Source organism: Arachis stenosperma, chromosome 10 (assembly GCF_014773155.1).
Source record: "Arachis stenosperma cultivar V10309 chromosome 10, arast.V10309.gnm1.PFL2, whole genome shotgun sequence".
In the NCBI taxonomy this organism is placed as follows: domain Eukaryota; kingdom Viridiplantae; phylum Streptophyta; class Magnoliopsida; order Fabales; family Fabaceae; genus Arachis; species Arachis stenosperma.
In genome coordinates, this window is record NC_080386.1 from 89,393,528 (window position 1) to 89,409,171 (window position 15,644).

The 15,644-nt window shown below is 37.1% G+C and overlaps 1 protein-coding gene across 4 annotated transcripts; it reads right to left on the reverse strand.

Annotated features, from left to right (window-relative positions):
- Positions 1-1,920: 1,920 nt before the first annotated feature.
- On the reverse strand, positions 1,921-9,019 carry LOC130957904 (GTPase ERA-like, chloroplastic). Of its 4 annotated transcripts, none has more exons than XM_057884746.1 (11): positions 8,734-9,019; positions 8,511-8,610; positions 7,577-8,006; positions 6,298-6,443; positions 5,579-5,719; positions 5,396-5,509; positions 5,165-5,290; positions 4,310-4,408; positions 4,023-4,124; positions 3,693-3,773; positions 1,921-3,506 (listed from the first exon to the last, which is right to left on the reverse strand). In XM_057884746.1, exons 3-11 carry the CDS (start codon positions 7,935-7,937, stop codon positions 3,420-3,422), a joined length of 1,257 nt encoding a protein of 418 aa, XP_057740729.1. In that variant the 5' UTR covers positions 7,938-8,006; positions 8,511-8,610; positions 8,734-9,019; the 3' UTR covers positions 1,921-3,419. The 4 variants fall into 4 exon arrangements, with proteins under 4 accessions (XP_057740729.1, XP_057740730.1, XP_057740731.1 ...); XM_057884747.1 differs by having other exon boundaries at positions 8,729-9,019; XM_057884748.1 differs by lacking the exon at positions 8,511-8,610 and having other exon boundaries at positions 8,729-9,019.
- Between the last annotated feature and the right edge of the window lie 6,625 nt (positions 9,020-15,644).

The window sequence follows — 15,644 nt, forward strand, 5'->3', positions numbered from 1 at the left end:
TCGTCAATTTCATATTCTGGACTTATTGATTTGTGAACTGATCTTGTGAAATTGAATTTGTGATCTGTTGTTGGATTTGTTGCTAAATTGCTTGTTGAATCTGAATTTGCATCAATTTTGGCCTCTTTTTTTTTCTTGAATTTTTGTTGATGCTACTGCGAGTCTTGTTCTGTTGATAGCTGAGATTTGGTTGCTTCTTGATTGATTTGTGGTGGTTGCTATTGTTGCCTTAGTCTAGCTTTAATCTCTTCCTACTCAATTTTTCATTCTGCAACTTCATTCCAGCAAATTTCTAGCAAGCTTGGACGCACATCCAATTGGTAGCGATGATAGAACGCAATTTCAAATGTTTCCAAATTGGCAAATGGATTGAGCACCTTCCATAACTGAAACCTTCTTAGAGCTTTCCCTTTCAAACCTCTTTCCACCTCTATGGATTTCTGCTCCTCAGGTGTCCATCCATAACCATCTTTTCCATCGAATATTGGAAATATATCTTCAAATTGTTGAGTTGTTTATTTTTCCATGAAAAATGGAAGAAACCTCTCAACGAGAGCACCAATGTTAGAACTCCTTCTTTGAGTTAGCTAGGGAGAGAAACTCCAAATTAAACCAAGTTTCAATATCAATTCATTAATTCCTTTAATACATTGATAAAAGTCTCTTTTCTATATTCTTAAAAGACTAAGTAATTCTAATGGGCATAACTAGTACCCTTCCTAATATTAAATCGTAACATGTAATGGCCACTGTTTATGAATATCAGAAGTATGCAAAATCAGCAGAGGATGTTGTTGCTGATGTTCTCAAAGCATGTGTTTTATTTGTCATTTTCATTTCAAGTGGTTAAATGGTTTCACTGAATTCAATTTTTGTGCTGCTGAATAAGGCAAGGGATTGTGAATATGAATGAATGTGATAAAATTGTGAATATGAATAAATATGATTGATGACAAACTTGGATGTTGGCATTTTATGTTTAGTTGGTTGTTTTTTATTATTTGACTTGAGTTTGTATTTGAATGAGATCATAACATTCTGGTTTATATAGTAGTTTTAATTTGGATGATATTTTAAAATTTATATTAAACTATAATTATGTTTTAATGTATTTATTTATATTTTATCTATTATTTTATTATAAAACAGTTTTTTCGATTCAACCACGATTGAATTAGTTGAACCTATAAATCAATGAACCAATAACTAGAGTGGTTCAATGATCAATTCGGTTTTCAGAACCTTGCTCAAACGTCTTTCGGATCTAAACATGGTTGAAAGCATTTATCTTTGGGTAAACTTGTTCATATGAAAAAAAAATTTGGCCAAATGTCCAACCAATCCAAATGTCAACCCAGAAAATTCTTTGAAAAAAAAAACAATTTCAAAAAAACAAGAGGTAATTTCAAACATTTCTGTCTCAGCAGCAATATGTGTCAAAATCAAAGTTTTGAAAACCAGACCGATCATCAAATCGTTTTAATTACTTATTCATCGGTTTATTAGTTTAAGCGGTTGGTTTATTAGTTCAACCGGTTCAACTATTAGTTCAACCAAAAAACTGTTTTATAATAAAATAATAAATAAAAAATAAATATACTCACTAAAATATAATTATAGTATGACATAAATCTTAAAATATCATCCAAATTTAAAATATTACATCAATCTAAAATTTTTTATCTTATGATAAAAACAAAAAAATAAAATAAATATTAAAAATTAAGTTTTTTTTTTTTGTATACAAATCAAGTCTTATTTTTATTCATAAGAAAATTTAAGATTGATGATATTAAGAAAAACAGCTTTATCTATTGGATAATTCGCAAAAAAAAAAAATTATCTGTTTGGCTTATGGACAATTGGACATTACCCAAGTCCAAATGCTAAAAAACCAATTAAACAAAACCTAACCCCCAGTCTAAAAAAAAAAAAAAAAACTTAACCTATCCTCTGCCTCAAACCTTATGGCAGCAGTGCAGCATCATCAATCAATTTGTGGCAGAGAAGCTTTATACTTATTAGCCTATCAAATTAAAGCTTTATACTTAACCTATCCTTATTAGCCTCTTTCTAGGAGGCTTAGGCTAAAACTCACCGTTATTACCTCCTTTGAATTCAATTGACTCGCTTCCCCTATTATCATGCAATATGCGACCTACTCAGGATTTATCCTCAAGCATTATTATATTAGGAATGGGTTTGCATGATTGTTGTCCTTCAAACAAGAAAACTTCATCCCTGGTCACATTCTTCTCCGCAGCAGTATTAGATGTCTCCACTGTCGCCATTGATCTATGCTCCTCATGCTTGTTATTTTGCAAGCTCGTCCAGCTTCTTATTCTCACAATCACATCCAACATGACCATCACATAGACAATAGTTACAAATCAAATGAAGGCTCTCATACTCTACTTTAAAATTTCGTCCATCAACTTCCACCAAACGCACAATAGGTACACCTAGATCAATTTGCACGCACGCTCTTGCGTATTTCTCCGGCTCTGCTGATTTAGTAGCAAGATCGACTCGGACAGGGACTCCAATGGCGGAAGTGACTCTCTTCATGGCCTGTTCATCATAGTACCGTATATTCAACCATTGTTAATAAAGCAGAAATCAACCGTAAAGGGTTTCACTACGACATATGACCCGCTAATATCCAAGGTCCTAATAAACTCTTTCTCTCTATCCTCCATCTAACAAATATAGGCCTCCTTTCAATCTCCAAACACTCTTCAGTCTGCGCATGAGAGCCTTATAGATCATGTCTCCCCAAAACCTTGATGACGATAGCGTCTTGATATGCCCTGGAAAGCATTTCCTTCCCCTCTTCTGCGCAAATCACCCTGGGAGGCAATGCATCATCTTGCTTGTCGATGACCTTGGCTAGCCTTTTCCCGCCAACGCCTCATCTGTCGCCATGGGTTGCGGAATTGATCCCCCTACAACCTTGTCATGAAAGGAGACTCTAAAACTCTTCGAAGAATCCTCATTTAATCCATTAGATGCCCTTTGCCCACCCTCCGTAGTACTTGGTGCACTCCCCCCGTCACTCTCCCCCTTATCTCTTCCATTGGTGGAGCCAATAACCTCACTCTGTTTTGCCCTCAGTTCCCCCGCCTCCGCTCTCACCACCACTCATCGCTCTGCTTCACTTTTGTTGGGGTATAAAATTGAATGAATATTTTTTCCCCAAATTTGAACAAACCAGTTTGCCGATTTACCGTCGATTTTGCCAATTTTTTGCCAGATCGATCTAGTCTAGTTTGAAGAAATTGGTTTAACTTGAAAGAAGAAAAGTGGGGAAGGGGGGTTAGTGTCAATCAAAATTATATTACGTTTGGTGGCACCGACGCCTAGGGATCATATCTTACACATCAAGGAATATTTGACGAACATAAATTTGCTTCTTTGGGTCATATAACACGTATCTGACCCCCATAACCATAATGATTAAGAAGTCCTTCATCTTGTCGCCAATTTTCTTTGACTTTCACTTCAATCTGTTCAAACATCACCTCGAGGTAAATATTATCCGGCAACAAGAAAGGGAAAAAAAATGCACATTGATTATACCACTCTACTAATTGAAGATCAAGATTAGTTAATGAAGCAGTAAAAAATACAACGTCCGAGTTCAACCAAGCACCACGCAAAAGTAATACTTTGATCATAATATACGTAAGTACCTCAAGATAAACTTTCTTCTGTAGAAAATCTTCTATGTCAAGGCGAGCAGCTGTTGCAAGCAGTTTCAAAGCCTTTCCTTCCTGTTGTAGTTGACAGGCAACATACACATGGGTCAGTGGGTCACTGTTCAGCCTTTATAATGCATTGCATAAACACTCATTTAATTTACAGGTCACTTTTGGTTGCAAGCAATGTCTAGTGTCAATGCCTAAACATGCATAAACTTCTTTTCTTTTTCGGAGACTATGATCTCATATTAGAAATTAAAGTCAAATCAAAACTAGTGCATATATGTCAGAACCGCTGAACTACAAGTGTAAGTGACATACTCTTCCAATAACAATTATCTTCTGAGAGTTTTTCTCAACCAAAATCTCCACTTGTATGAAATCCTTTGCAGTTGGCCGAGTCTTATAGCTTACAACGTTTACCTGGATGATTTGAAAATTAAGAAAATATTTTTAAATATATATTGCTATAATAATAACTTGGTTGTTCCTTCCTTTTTTCAACCCGAAAACCCTCTTTTCCTTGTCTATCTTGTTTTCCATTTTGCAGGGTTGGGAGGTGAAGGTGTACCACAGTCCACGAACAAAATAAACCCTTTATAAATTACCTGGCATGCGTACGGAATCTCATTTCGATACTGCATAAAAATCTTTTCTCTAACAATTTCAGCCACAAAAAATCTTTCTGGATGCTCACTGACAATGTCCTGCAAATTCAGGAACAACATTAGAGCGGAGAAGGTATAAGAAAAAATTAACCTGTCATGAGCAGCATACCAGAATGCTCTAGTGATGGCAAGGGAGGAGCTGTGCTACATTTTGTAGCTAAAAGACACTACTTTATCTATTTGAGCCTCAGAGGATTGCAATTATGCAGTATTTTCACAATATTTGTAGTATCTGAACTATGGTTACAAGCCTATGCTTCCTTTCCCTATTCTTTACCATAAAGGGTCTATTTCAGTCAGTATGTAGGTGTACTTAGCTGCAAAGTGCAAACTGGTTGCCTGTAAACAGTAGGCACTGACAACAGCCACCACTAAAATCTGTCAATAATTACGTGTATGGAACTTTATATCTAACCTATACCATTATGATTATGTACCAAACTGTTAACTTTTAATTACATCAATCCACTCTTAACTTTTACTAGATAAAAATATTCTTAGTTAAATTGTAATTGTAATATCTTACCAACTTGCAGATTTAAGACAGTTACGTTCATTTACATAACCAGAATTATTCAAATTAACAAGCTAGTTTTGACTTCACTTTACTCTTCATCACTCATTAGAACTTCTATACACACAAATGCATTTTACCTACTTTCCAAAGATAGGTATGGACTAGCAGAAGAGAGAGCTCTTTTGGCGTCAAACGAACACGCTAGAAGTGAAGTGAAAAAATGATGAAGCAAGTATGGAAATTTGAACGAGGCAAAGAAATTTTGATATTTGACTTGCCTTTGGATAATAAGCTGGTCCATTGGGAAGCTTTGACAGTATCCAGTCCCTGACATCTTCAACCCCATGACCATATTTGGCACTAACTGGAATCACCTCATCAACATCGGTAAATTTCTCATACCACTACAAAGAATTTGAAAAGGACATGGAACAGCAGAAAAACATCCCTATGTGAGTATAGTATATAAACTTATATAAGCTAACACAATTATATTGAAGAATCCCAACCTCCAGTTTCTTTGCAACTTCACCAGGTTTGATAAGATCCTTCTTGTTCAGAATCAATAGAGTTGGAGGCTTTTCTTCAAGGTCTCCTATTCCATCTTCCAACACTTCATCAATCTAAAGACAAAAAGCGAATTAGAAATTGAAGAAAACATATAAATTGGTTTTATAAAACAAGAACCATACTTTTTCAGGCGCTTTACATGCATCAACAAGGACCAACACACAGTCAGCATTTACCACAGCACTGCGAACATTTTTCATCATCATTGAGTCTAATTTGTGCATTTCCTTCTGTAAGACGCCAGGTGTGTCATAAAGTACCATCTGCAAGAGATTAAGTGATCAGATAAATGAAGGTAAAAGAGAATGCTAGTACACATCCCTTAAGAACGACAAACACGGTATATTTATTAGTCTATTGCCATGGGTAACAATTAATGGATAAATAAATTAAAAAGGACTTGATAACTTGAGTTTGATGGTTGAACTTATGAAATTTAAAGAATATTAAAACAAATTTTGATCCATTTATCTTACACCAATTCATTCAATCACTCCATCTACCTAATGCCCTTTTTTCCAGTAATCTTATTATAGATTGAAGCCCATGACGAGGTGCCAATAAAAAACATTCAAATTTGCATAATATAGAGCAAAATGACACAAAGATCACTATGATTTTAGAACATAACCAGCAGACAATTCATAATATCCTACAGGTGTGTGAATTATCTTTCACTCAAAACAAAAGAAACTGGCAAATTGTTGTGGGGAGTAGAGGTAGAAGGAAAAGGACAAGAGAATATAACGAAAATCAAAGGGCCATGAATGACAAGCAACAAGGAACCAAATAGACAAGCTGATCAAATGAAAAACGAAAATTAGCTATGATTAAATTAAACCTGATAATCTGAGCCAGAACATATACAGAGAATTCGATGCCTGGTTGTCTGAGGTTTATCTGTAACTATTGAGAGCCTTTGGCCAATCATTTGGTTTGCCAGTGTACTCTTCCCAACATTTGGCTTGCCAAGTAAAGCCACATATCCTGCATTTACCTTCACACATCCAAATCAAGAAATGCAAAAGCTGGTATAAATTTAAACAACTAGATTAGAATAATAAACTGCTCATCATCTGAAAATCTGAATTTTTAGTTTTCTTCTGTTTTATTTTCCTTGATATAATCATGCAAGGCAATGCACAGTACAAATGAGTGCCCATCCACTAAGGACGGATTTGTTATTGCTGTGATGTTTCAAGAGCTGCTGAGCTCCTAATATTTTTCAACAGCTGCATTTTGAAAGCTTTAATTATGTTTGGTAAAGCATAACAAAAGCGCGTGCTACATGAACTCCCCAAAATTAACCACCATCAACCCTCTCCATATAGGGATACTGAATGGCTCATAATGTCCAAAAAATACCAATCAAAATCACATTTATAATCAAACCAGATTTATATTTGTAATCAAACTTCATAAAGAATATATCAACCTCGATGAAAATATAGAAATTAAACCAGATTCACATTTATAATAAAAAGGATTCACAATTATCAAAATTTGATATTGGTGGCTAAATTTTGGTGCTCATGGTGTATTTTTGTTAACGAGCCAAAATATAAGCTTTTGGTGTCCGATTAAAAAGAATCAATTTATAATGCAAAAGTATCTCTCTAATAAGCAATACCAAGTACCCATTTGGATTAGCTTTTTTAAGTACATCTTTTCATTAAAAAAGTACTTACTTAATTATAAAGGTGTTAGATATAATATTTTAAAAAAATAAAAATTAAAAAAAATTCTAAGCAAGCAACATGTTGCTTTCTAAAAAAGCTAAATTTAAAAATTATTTTAAACAATTGTCTATTAAAAAAGAGTTCTTATCTTTTTCTATCTAAACACAAAATTGCTTTTCTAATTAAAAGAAAATATCTTTACCAAAAAAGATAAAGAAATAAGTACTCTTTTCAAAAGTCATCCAACTCACCTTAAAACCCACCCTAAATTCAACTGTCCATAGGACCTAACAATTTCCAAAAAAATCAACATAAATATAAGAATGCAGATTAACTATATGAACTTGACACAGTTAATGTATGCCAGGCCACATATTGATCAATTTACAGAAACCAACTTAAAATGAACCCACAATGAAACCTAAAGGAAAAGAGAAGAACCGCTTCGGTGATTGGGGCCAAAATCCAAGTCGAGCTCGTCGGCCTCATAATCGTCAAGCAAGGCCATGTTCCTATCAGGCTTCTCGCTGAGGGACAAGAAGGACAGATCATCATCTGAATAAGAAGATTCTTCCTCTGCTTCTGCTTCTGCTTGTGTTTGTTTACTGACGCAAGCACGGTCTTGTCTCTTGGGGAACGCTTCAAATGGACGATGCATGGTGGTTCTGCAACATCTTTGGGAGTGTAATTCGGTTGGGAAGGGAGTTGGGGCTGTGAATAAGGGGAAGAGGAATTGCGGAATGGGAAGAGTTGAGGTTGTAGTTGGAAGTGTGTATAGCTGCTGCAAGGACAGTTTCTCCATTATTAGAGGGAAGTCACACACCTTGCCAATATTGCTCAAGTTTGAAGAACTCTTCAACAGGGAGGAAACCTGCATATTTTCATATAAGAATTCTCAGCTCCAAAAAATGCTGATGCACAAGGGGGAAGAATGAAAGCAAAATGCATGCAGAAGCTAAACGAAATAGGTGGCAAATCAATGTACCCTGAATTCTAGTGTTAAAAAATTAACTATAACAACTGTTTATAAAAATTAGCAAACCAGTGATAACTGCAGAAAACTTAGGCTGGCGAAATGTAAAAAAAAAAACACTTACAGCTCTAAACTATACGCACATAAATAACATTAACGGACATATATATCCATAGCAAAATGATTAGATATTGTCCGAATGTTTCCATATGATGAATGATGTATATAATGTTTTATCAAAAAATTTGTCATCAAGATTCTTCATGAAATTGAAATCTACAAGCTTCGATCCATGAAATTGAAACAAGTCAAGAATTAAGATGAAATCAAAACAATAGCATACACCTTAATTCACTTTAACAGAACACACCCAAAATAACAAATTGAAAACAATATCAATACCTTGACCTTCAGAGCCGCTAGACCACTAATTCCAACCGTAACAAGACATTCCTTTTTCTCTCATAGTTCTTGCGTTCGTGAACAGATTTTACTAAAGATACTGCACAGTTTGAGTATTTAACAACCACATCTTAGCAAGACACCACAAATATCATTAATTAAGAAAATTACACATGAAAATTCAGAAAATCACAAGATAAAAAGCTAGCAGAACAAACCTTACCAGAATCGACAGGAACCAGTGACGGGTAGCGCGCGGTGAGGGCGAGCAAGAGAAGAACGAGACCAGAACGACTCAAATGGAGCGAGGGGAGCAGAATGAGAGCCGAAGACTGAAACAGAATTCCCCTCGAAGCTGAAAAAGCTGTGATGAGGGTTATGGTTGGCTAACTGAGAGAGAGAGAGAGGGAGCACGGCAATGCAGTCACCGTCAAGTGAGAGGGAGTGAAACTGGGGGTATGTGAGAGTATTAGGATCAGGTGGTGGGATGATCCGAAAAACAGTTGAAAAATAAATGGAATAAATTATCCATTTTGGTTTTTAGAAGATTCAATTTTTGATACACAAAAAACCTTATATTTTAGCCATGATCTTAGTTTGACAAAAAGACGAAACTACTATATAGGTATTTGGATTAATGTTTGAAAACTAATGTTAATATAAGTATGCTTTTATAAGATTAATTTTGATTAAAATTAAATTAATAATGATAGAAATAAAACACACAATTCTCTACTTGCAAAAAATAGAGGAGTAATTGATGCAGGTGGAAATTGTCTCTCAACAAATTTCCTTCGGCAAGTGTACCGAATTTGTCGTCAAGTAAAAACTCACAATAGAGTGCGGTCGAATCCCACAGGGATTGATTGATCAAGCAACTTTAATTTGAAGATTGTTCTAGTTGAGCGAATTCAGAATTTGGGTTGAGAGTTGCAGAAAATAAAATGGCGGGAATGTAAATGACGGAAAAGTAAATGCTAGAATTAAAGAACTGGAAGTAAATGACTGAAATTAAATTGCAGAATTGTAAATGGGAATGGGGTGTTTGCTCATGAAAATAAACGCAGAAATTAAAGAGAATGGGTGAGATCAGAATTGGGGAGTTCATTGGGCACAGGAGATGTTGCAATTCTCCGGATCAAGTTCATTTTCATCTCTTCCTCAATCAATGCATTCATTGATCTCCTTGGCAATCTTAATTGATTGAATTACAATTTCTTGCAATTCAATCTCTCAAATCTTGATCAATAGCCAATTCCTTGGTCAATTGCTCATGAGAAGAGATGAAGTGTGGTCACTGATTATACCACATGCATTTCCCAAATCAAGTTTTGAGAGGATTATAGTCACATATCCATCCAAACCAAATTTGGTCCAGCATGAGAAAGCATTTCTAGCTTGATCTCTTCATTCCTCTTTCAAGGTTCAGAAGGGATCCAAGTTTGAATAGTTTCTTTACCAAGATAACTACCCAATGGGATGAAGATCGAAAGCTTTCAAGTAAAATCAAGAGAAAAGATAGAAGAAGAATGAAGAAAACTAGTATTGATCCATCAAATTACAACAGAGCTCCCTACCCAATGAAATGGGTTTAGTTGTTCATAGCTCTAAAAAATGAAAACAAAGATGGAGAATACATTCTGAACTAGAAGAGCAGAGAAAGTAAAAAATAGAGAGTAATGCTTTTTTCCTTTCAGAACTCTTTCCAACCTCCCTAAATAATTCAAAGCTACTCCTATATATACTACTCTTCTATTCTTCTAGTTGATTCTTCAAGTCTTGGGCCTTTGGATCTTCAGTTTGGAGCAGTTCTCTTCTTCACTTGGGCTTGGTTTTACTTGCAGAGAGAAAGTGTGAAGTGGGCAGAGACTTTAGCTCAGGACGTTAGAGGTGTTAACATTCAGTGAGAAAATGGGTTCGAAAACGTTAGTGTCATTCAACTTTTTCACTAACGTTTCTTACCCAAGTAAAGGCTACGTTAACCTCAACGTTAGTGGCACAAACGTTGCCACTAACATTGCCTCTTTGTCCTTCGCACACGTTATTGGGACTCAACTTTCCCAATAATGTTGAGAGCCTCCCCCTTTCCTACATTAGAGTCCACGTTAACTTAGTTAACGTGGCTCTTTTAACGTAGGCATGCCAATCTTCGAGAACGTTAGTGACACTCAACATTGTCACTAACGTTCCAATATGCCCCTATCACACGTTAGAGTCCACGTTAACTAGGTTAACGTGGCTTCTAACGTGGCCTTGCAAACCATTTCCATCATTAGTGACAATGTTGAGTGTCACTAACATTGGCTCATCTTTCACTCATCGCTGTTAGCTTCCACGATAACTAAGTTAACGTAGAAGTTAACGTGGCTCCCTGGGGTTTTGTGGTTGCTTCCAACGTTAGTGACAATGTTGGGTGTCACTAACGTTGTCGACCATTCTTGCTTCTCACGTTAGCTCCCACGTTAACCAAGTTAACGTGGAAGTTAACGTGGTACATTGCACCTTAGGCCAACGTTAGTGACAATGTTGAATGTCACTAACGTTGGCTTCCTTCCCCTTGTTAACGTTAGAGGCCACGTTAACCAAGTTAACGTGGACTCTAACGTGGCCACTTATGATCATTGGCCAACGTTAGTGATAATGTTAAGTGTCACTAAAGTTGGCTCAAAGTCCTTTCTTCACGTTAGAGCTCACGTTAACTTAGTTAACGTGACTCTTAATGTGGGCAATGATGGCTTCGAGAGCATTATTGGCAATCACTTTTCTCATTAACTTTGCAAGTTACCTCCCATTCCACGTTAGTGGTCACATTAATTAGATTAACGTGACTGCTAAATGGTTCTTCCTTGCTTCCTTTGGTCCTGAAATCAAGCAATAGAGTGCATCAAAGTTCTAGTCCAAGTCATGGGTAATGCAACATACAATTTGTCACTAAATTCATGCAAAATCCTCATGAAATCATGTAAAATGCACAATGTATGCTTGAATCAAGGTGTAAGTGAATATCTACCCAAAACTAGCTTATTTCCTAAGGAAATGCATGAAACTACCCTAAAAACAATAAAGAAAAGGTCAGTGAAACTGGCCAAGATGCCCTGGTATCACAACACCAAACTTAAAGCTTGCTTGTCCCTAAGCAAGTACTGGAACAAGAAAATGATGAATGAAATACCAAGAGGAATGAGTCATTCTTGTGGAGGTCATGTTACTGATTTTATGGTGGTTTCATACATAGCAACCATTCCTTTACTGGCTTTCAGACCTTTATCATGTTCTAAAACACTGGCTTTGCTTACATACCATGAGACTTTTATTGATCATTTTATTGTCATTTCAGGGCTTATTTGTGTTCTTCAGGCTAGGTGCTCTGTAAGGGGGCAACTCTTTAAGATAAGCTTTCAGCCAACACTCCCGAACCAGTTGGTTCAAGGTGCTAGGTGTTGAGACACCCCTAAGGACTTACTCCCTCAAGTCTCTCCCCCATACATACACACCACAGGCATCTGGTTCATTTATTTTCCTTCTTGAGACCCTGGTGTCCAGCACCTCTTTGGGTTACTAAATGCTCTGTAGTGAGGGTTACTCTTGATAGTGGACTTTCAGCTGATAATCCCGGGTTAGTTAACCTAAGTTACCAAGTGATAAGGCACCCCTAAGAGCTTATTCATCCAAGTAAATCCCTCACATAGGAGCACCACAGACACATGCTTCAAGATTAAAAACCATTGGTGCCTAGCCTTATTGCTTACTCTTTTTCTTTTGTTTTTCACTTTAATTGTTCTTTCCCTTTCTCTTATTAGGATCTTCTTACTTAGCTGGTCTCATGGGGTGTGTTCAAAGCATAGTATTCAGGACAGATAGTTGTCTTCCCACCTTATGGTTGAACCAACTTAGCTAACTTATGATCACACCAAAGATTCAGAAAATTACTCCATATTATGAACTCCACTCTGGTCTTTTTAAAACACCATCATTCTCTTTTTCATTTGATTCAAAAGGACAAGCATACAATAAGTAATGGTATGATGCAGTAACACTTAAAGAACCAGCAAACATAGACCTAAGCAATAAAAACTTAAAATGCAGAGTTGAACTAGGTTCCAATCAACGCATGACTATTAATTAACAGTGCATTCGGACTTCCAATTTTTGACACGATGAGTAGATGGAATTAAGTAGCAATACAACCTTTGAGAGATGGTTTGCTAAGCCAATCCAGTTGCCTTCTTGTTGTCATTGTCATAGTTCTTGATGCCTTACTTTCTTAGTTGAAGGTGCACCATCTCCTCATAAGCTTCCTGCAAGGTTATTGGAAGTTGCTTGTTTCCCAAGCACTTGAGGAATAGTCAGCTCGCATGTATGCTTATGATTTCTGAACTTATTTTGGGTGTGTGAACACCAAACTTAGTTCCTTGCCTACTACAAAACCTTGCATGCATGCGTAGAACCTCGTATCTTGCTGTTAGCAACCAATTAACTAAAGACTAATCTATATCCAAGTGGTTCCCTTAGTTGGTTAGAGCTAGCAATGTGCTTTGAGAGTATAGTGTGATTCTAACTAGCATCCTCTGGTGGGACACCAAACTTAGAATCGCACTTTCACTCTTGAATTGTTTTGGTGTGGAACACCAAAACTTAGCTCCTTGCAATGCCGGGGAAATAACTTGTGATATTTATTGAAATGCAGCTGAAAAAGTAGTTACCTAAAGTTGGGTTGCCTCCCAACAAAGCGCTTCTTTATCGTCACTAGCTTGACGATTCCTCCTCTACTTGAGATGATAGTTTACTCTGGGGTTTTCCCCCATGTTGCCCAGATAATGCTTGAGTCTTTGTCCGTTCACTGTAAAAGTCCTCCCTGACCTTTCATCCATGATTTTGATGTGTCCATATGGTGAGACTTTAGTGACAATAAAAGGCCCTGACCACCTCGATTTGAGTTTTCCTGGGAATAGTCTCAATTTGGAATTGTAGAGGAGTACTTGCTGCCCCTTTTCGAAATCCCTGGGTGCAAGATGCAGGTCATGTCTCCTTTTTGCCTTCTCCTTATATATCTTAGTATTTTCATAGGCTTGTGACCTGAATTCCTCCATCTCTTGCAGTTGCAAGATCCTCTTTGCACCAGCAGCAATGCTGTCAAAGTTTAGTATCTTGATGGCCCAAAGAGCTTTGTGTTCCAATTCTAGTGGTGAATGGCAAGCTTTCCCATAAACCAGTTGATATGGGGACATTCCCAGTGGTGTTTTGAATGCTGTCCTGTATGCCCAAAGAGCATCATCCAGCTTCTTCGCCCAATCATTTCTTGATGTACCTACAGTCTTCTCCAGAATTCTCTTTAGCTTTCTGTTGGATATCTCCGTTTGTCCACTTGTTTGGGGATGGTAAGGTGTGGCTACCTTGTGTTTCACCCCATATCGTAGGAGAAGAGTTTCTAGTGGTTTGTTACAAAAATGGCTCCCTCCATCACTGATGAGGGCTCTTGGGACTCCGAACCGGCTGAAAATATTCTTCCTGAGAAAGTTCATGACCACTTTGTTGTCATTTTTTGGGGTTGCAATGGCCTCTACCCATTTGGACACATAATCTGCTGCTACCAAGATGTACTTGTTTGCATATGAGGTTGGGAATGGTCCCATGAAATCTATTCCCCACACATCAAATACTTCCAGTTCCAAAATGAAATTCTGTGGCATGGCATTTCTTTTGGGCAAGTTCCTAGATCTTTGGCATTCATTGCAACTCCTTACCAATTCTTTGGCATCCTTGAAAAGGGTGGGCCAAAAGAATCCACTTTGTAACACCTTTGCTGCAGTCCTGTCCCCTCCAAAGTGGCCTCCGTAGCATGAGCCGTGGCAATTCCATAGTACTTCTCGTCCTTCCTCTTCTGAAACACATCTTCTAAGGATTCCATCTGAACACTTCTTGAAGAGATAAGGCTCGTCCCAGACAAAGTATTTTGCATCATTCATGAGCTTCCTCTTTTGATGTTTATTGATCCCTGGAGGTAGAGCCCCAGTTGCCTTTAAGTTGGCAATGTCTGCAAACCATGGAGCTTTGTTCACTGTCATTAACTGCTCATCAGGGAAGAGCTCATTCACACTCATATCATGTGTTCCCCCTTCCTCATGAGGAATCCTGGATAGGTGATCTGCCACCTTGTTCTCCACTCCCTTCTTGTCTCTGATTTCAATATCAAACTCCTGCAATAATAAGATTCATCTTATTAGTCTTGGTTTTGATTCTTGCTTGGTAAATAAATATTTAAGTGCTGTGTGATCTGTAAAAACAATTACTTTAGCACCAATGAGGTACGATCTAAACTTGTCAAATGCAAAAACTATGGCTAGGAATTCCTTTTCAGTAGTGGTATAATTTCTTTGAGCATTGATGTGCGGATAATTTGTACGCTTTTTGGCATTGTTTTCGGTATGTTTTTAGTAGATTTAGTTAGTTTTTAATATATTTTTATTAGTTTTTAATTAAAATTCACTTTTCTGGACTTTACTATGAGTTTGTATGTTTTTCTGTGATTTCAGGTATTTTCTGGCTGAAATTGAGGGACCTGAGCAAAAATCTGATTCAGAGACTGAAAAGGACTGCAAATGCTGTTGGATTCTGACCTCCCTGCACTCGAAGTGGATTTTCTGGAGCTACAGAAACCCAATTGGCGCGCTCTCAATGGCGTTGGAAAGTAGACATCCTGGGCTTTCCAGAAATGTATAATAGTCCATACTTTGCCCGAGATTTGATGGTCCAAACCGGTGTTCCAAATCTGCTCAAGAATGCCCGGCGTTAAACGCCGGAACTGGCACAAGAATGGGAGTTAAACGCCCAAACTGGCACAAAAGCTGGCGTTTAACTCCAAGAAGAGTCTCTACACGAAAATGCTTCAATGCTCAGCCGAAATACACACCAAGTGGGCCCGGAAGTGGATTTTTATGTCTTTTACTCATCTTTGTAATTCTTAAGCTACTAGTTCCCTATAAATAGGACATTTTGCTATTGTATTAGACATCTTGGTAGCTATCTTTAGTCTTATGCTATCTTAGATCATGGGGGTTGGCCTCACGGCCATGCCTAGACCTTGTTCTTATGTATTTTTCAACGGTGGAGTTTCTACACACCATAGATTAAGGT